Source organism: Lynx canadensis, chromosome X, assembly GCF_007474595.2.
Source record: "Lynx canadensis isolate LIC74 chromosome X, mLynCan4.pri.v2, whole genome shotgun sequence".
Lineage (NCBI taxonomy): Eukaryota > Metazoa > Chordata > Mammalia > Carnivora > Felidae > Lynx > Lynx canadensis.
Window position 1 is genome coordinate 121,370,410 of NC_044321.2, and position 2,037 is coordinate 121,372,446.

At 68.6% G+C, this 2,037-nt stretch overlaps 1 protein-coding gene across 1 annotated transcript; it reads left to right on the top strand.

Annotated features, from left to right (window-relative positions):
• Nucleotides 1-1,160: 1,160 nt before the first annotated feature.
• On the top strand, nt 1,161-1,700 carry LOC116737893 (EKC/KEOPS complex subunit Lage3-like). Its single transcript, XM_032592093.1, has 2 exons — nt 1,161-1,278; nt 1,496-1,700. Exons 1-2 carry the CDS (start codon nt 1,190-1,192, stop codon nt 1,638-1,640), a joined length of 234 nt encoding a protein of 77 aa, XP_032447984.1. The 5' UTR covers nt 1,161-1,189; the 3' UTR covers nt 1,641-1,700.
• Nucleotides 1,701-2,037: the final 337 nt, after the last annotated feature.

Below are 2,037 nucleotides of genomic sequence, written 5' to 3' on the forward strand. Positions count from 1 at the left end.
AGTGGCCCCTGCTCGGCATCCCGCGTCGGCCCCCCCGGCCCCCGGGGACGGGTCCCGGCACACGCAGACGCGAGCCGTACGGGGAGCCCACAGACAGGGACAGGCACGGTGCTGCCCAGAAGCGCCTGAGCGCGGCCCACGCCTCGATGCCCGGGCCCCGGGCGGGCGGCGGTCAGCTGGCTGCTCGCACGTGCGCCCGGCTGGCGCCTGCGCAGACACACGCTTGGGGGGAGGGGCGGGCCGGGCCGGAAACAGTCACGTGCCAGTGGCCTCACCAGAATGCTCTCGGGGACGAAGGAGCCCGACAGTGACGTCACGCGTCGAGGGGCGCAGCTTCCGGAACCAGCCTCCGTGTCCTCGGGGTCAGCGTCGACCGGATCCAGGCTCTGGGCCAACACAGCGAGGCCGGCTCCGTGGGAACCAGCTCCGCGGGGTCTGTCTGCGCAGGCGCCCTGGCCGTCCCCGACAGCCTTGCGCGCCGAGGGGCCGGGCTTCGCGAGGCCTGCCAGGGGTCTCGGCGGTCCGCCGACAGTGGGCGCAGCGTAGCGGTGGGCTCTGAGGAGGCCGGTGCGGCGGCCGTGAGGGCCCCGCACGACGGCGCGGAGGAAGTGGCGGTCACGCGGGCTCCCGAGGGTGGCGCGGAGGACGCGGGGGCAGGCCCACAGGCCTCCGACGGAGGCACGGACGGCCACGACCCCCAGCTTAGCCCCCGAGGTCCCGGTTGCCAGGGCAACTGCAGCCGCCACGATGGCGAGGGTGGCCCTGGCAGCAAGGGAGCAGTGGTCGAGGGGGCCTGCGCCCTTCCCCTGGCCGAACGGGCCCCGAGGGCCCTGGCCCCCGGTGGAGACGCGGCGGCGGCGGCGACCTCCTCAACACTGCTGGAGTTGTATCCTTTCCGTGGCGGGGTGGCTGGGGAACAGGGCGGCAGCCCGGGGACGGGACGGACGGGGGCGGGGGTGGGCAGCCTGGCGGGACAGGGACGGCCGGTGCCCGCGGGCCCCCAGGGTCGGGGAAGCGGCTCAGGGTGGGCAGAGGTGGCGGGAGGGAGCGCGAGTGTCCCGGGGGTAGAAGCGGGCCTCTGAGTGGTCAGGAGGCTTCAGGCCATGGGAACTCCAGGAGCCCGTTGTGCCTTAACCGGGTGCCTCCCAGCAGGCTCACTGTGTCTTTCCGGTCGCCCCTGGAGGCAGAGATGGCCCGCAGGGCCCTGACTACACACGTCCAACGCCACCGAGGGTTGGCTCAGAAGGAGCTTTGCGTGAGGGGCAGCGCCCTGGCCGTGTGAGTCCTCCAACAAGAGTATGCGCGGGACGGGTGGGCGGTGGCGGCGGGTGGCGTGGTCGCGTCTCTGCCTTCCAGTGCCGTCGTGGAGGCCCCGACGCACGCGTTGGGTGGAAGGCGGGGAGGGGGGGGGGTTGTGTGGGGGAAGGGGCTGGTGCCCTGCACCTCCACAGCAGGTCTGCCCTTTAACCGGATTTCCCTCTTCCCTCACTTCTAGGAGATGGACTACTGAAGACCCCATGTGCTTCCGAGTTTCCGTCAACTCCTTCCTGGACCGGCTTCCCCTGGTGATACGAAACATTCACGCCTTGGGGTCCCGGCCTCCGCGACGCCTAGCCCCGGGAAAGGGGGCCGAGGCCTAACCTGGTAGCCCTCACTGGGCGAGGCACGGGGCGTTGACACTTGGCGTCCTGGCCACTTTATTATCGGGGGTCTAACGTTCTGCAGGTCCGGGCCTCGGTGGCTCTTGGCCCACTTCAGTTCCTTCCCTGCGCCCGGAGGGACGGGCGCTTACGTGTTTGTTACTGCACAACATGAAACTGAGCTACTCTTTTGTGTCCGAGTTTCTTCTCGGTTCCTGCGCCTCCACATTTTCTTACCTTTGTTCTGGTGTTGGAAGGGAGGTTCTGGGAATCGTAGTCCAGCAGCCCAAGCTTATCGAAGACGACTCAGGGAGGGGAAAATCAGGTCCTGTATTCAGCGGTAAATACTGCTGATGTTTTGGAATACGTTCCTAGTTGTATTTACCCGTTAAATGGA

What these genes read in the sequence shown, in the direction of transcription:
- LOC116737893 (XM_032592093.1), top strand. Translation starts at nt 1,190, where the DNA reads ATGGCCCGCAGGGCCCTGACTACACACGTCCAACGCCACCGAGGGTTG. An exon ending in AGGGGCAGCGCCCTGGCCGT is followed by an intron (nt 1,279 to 1,495) that starts GTGAGTCCTCCA and finishes CCTCACTTCTAG; the next exon opens with GAGATGGACTACTGAAGACC.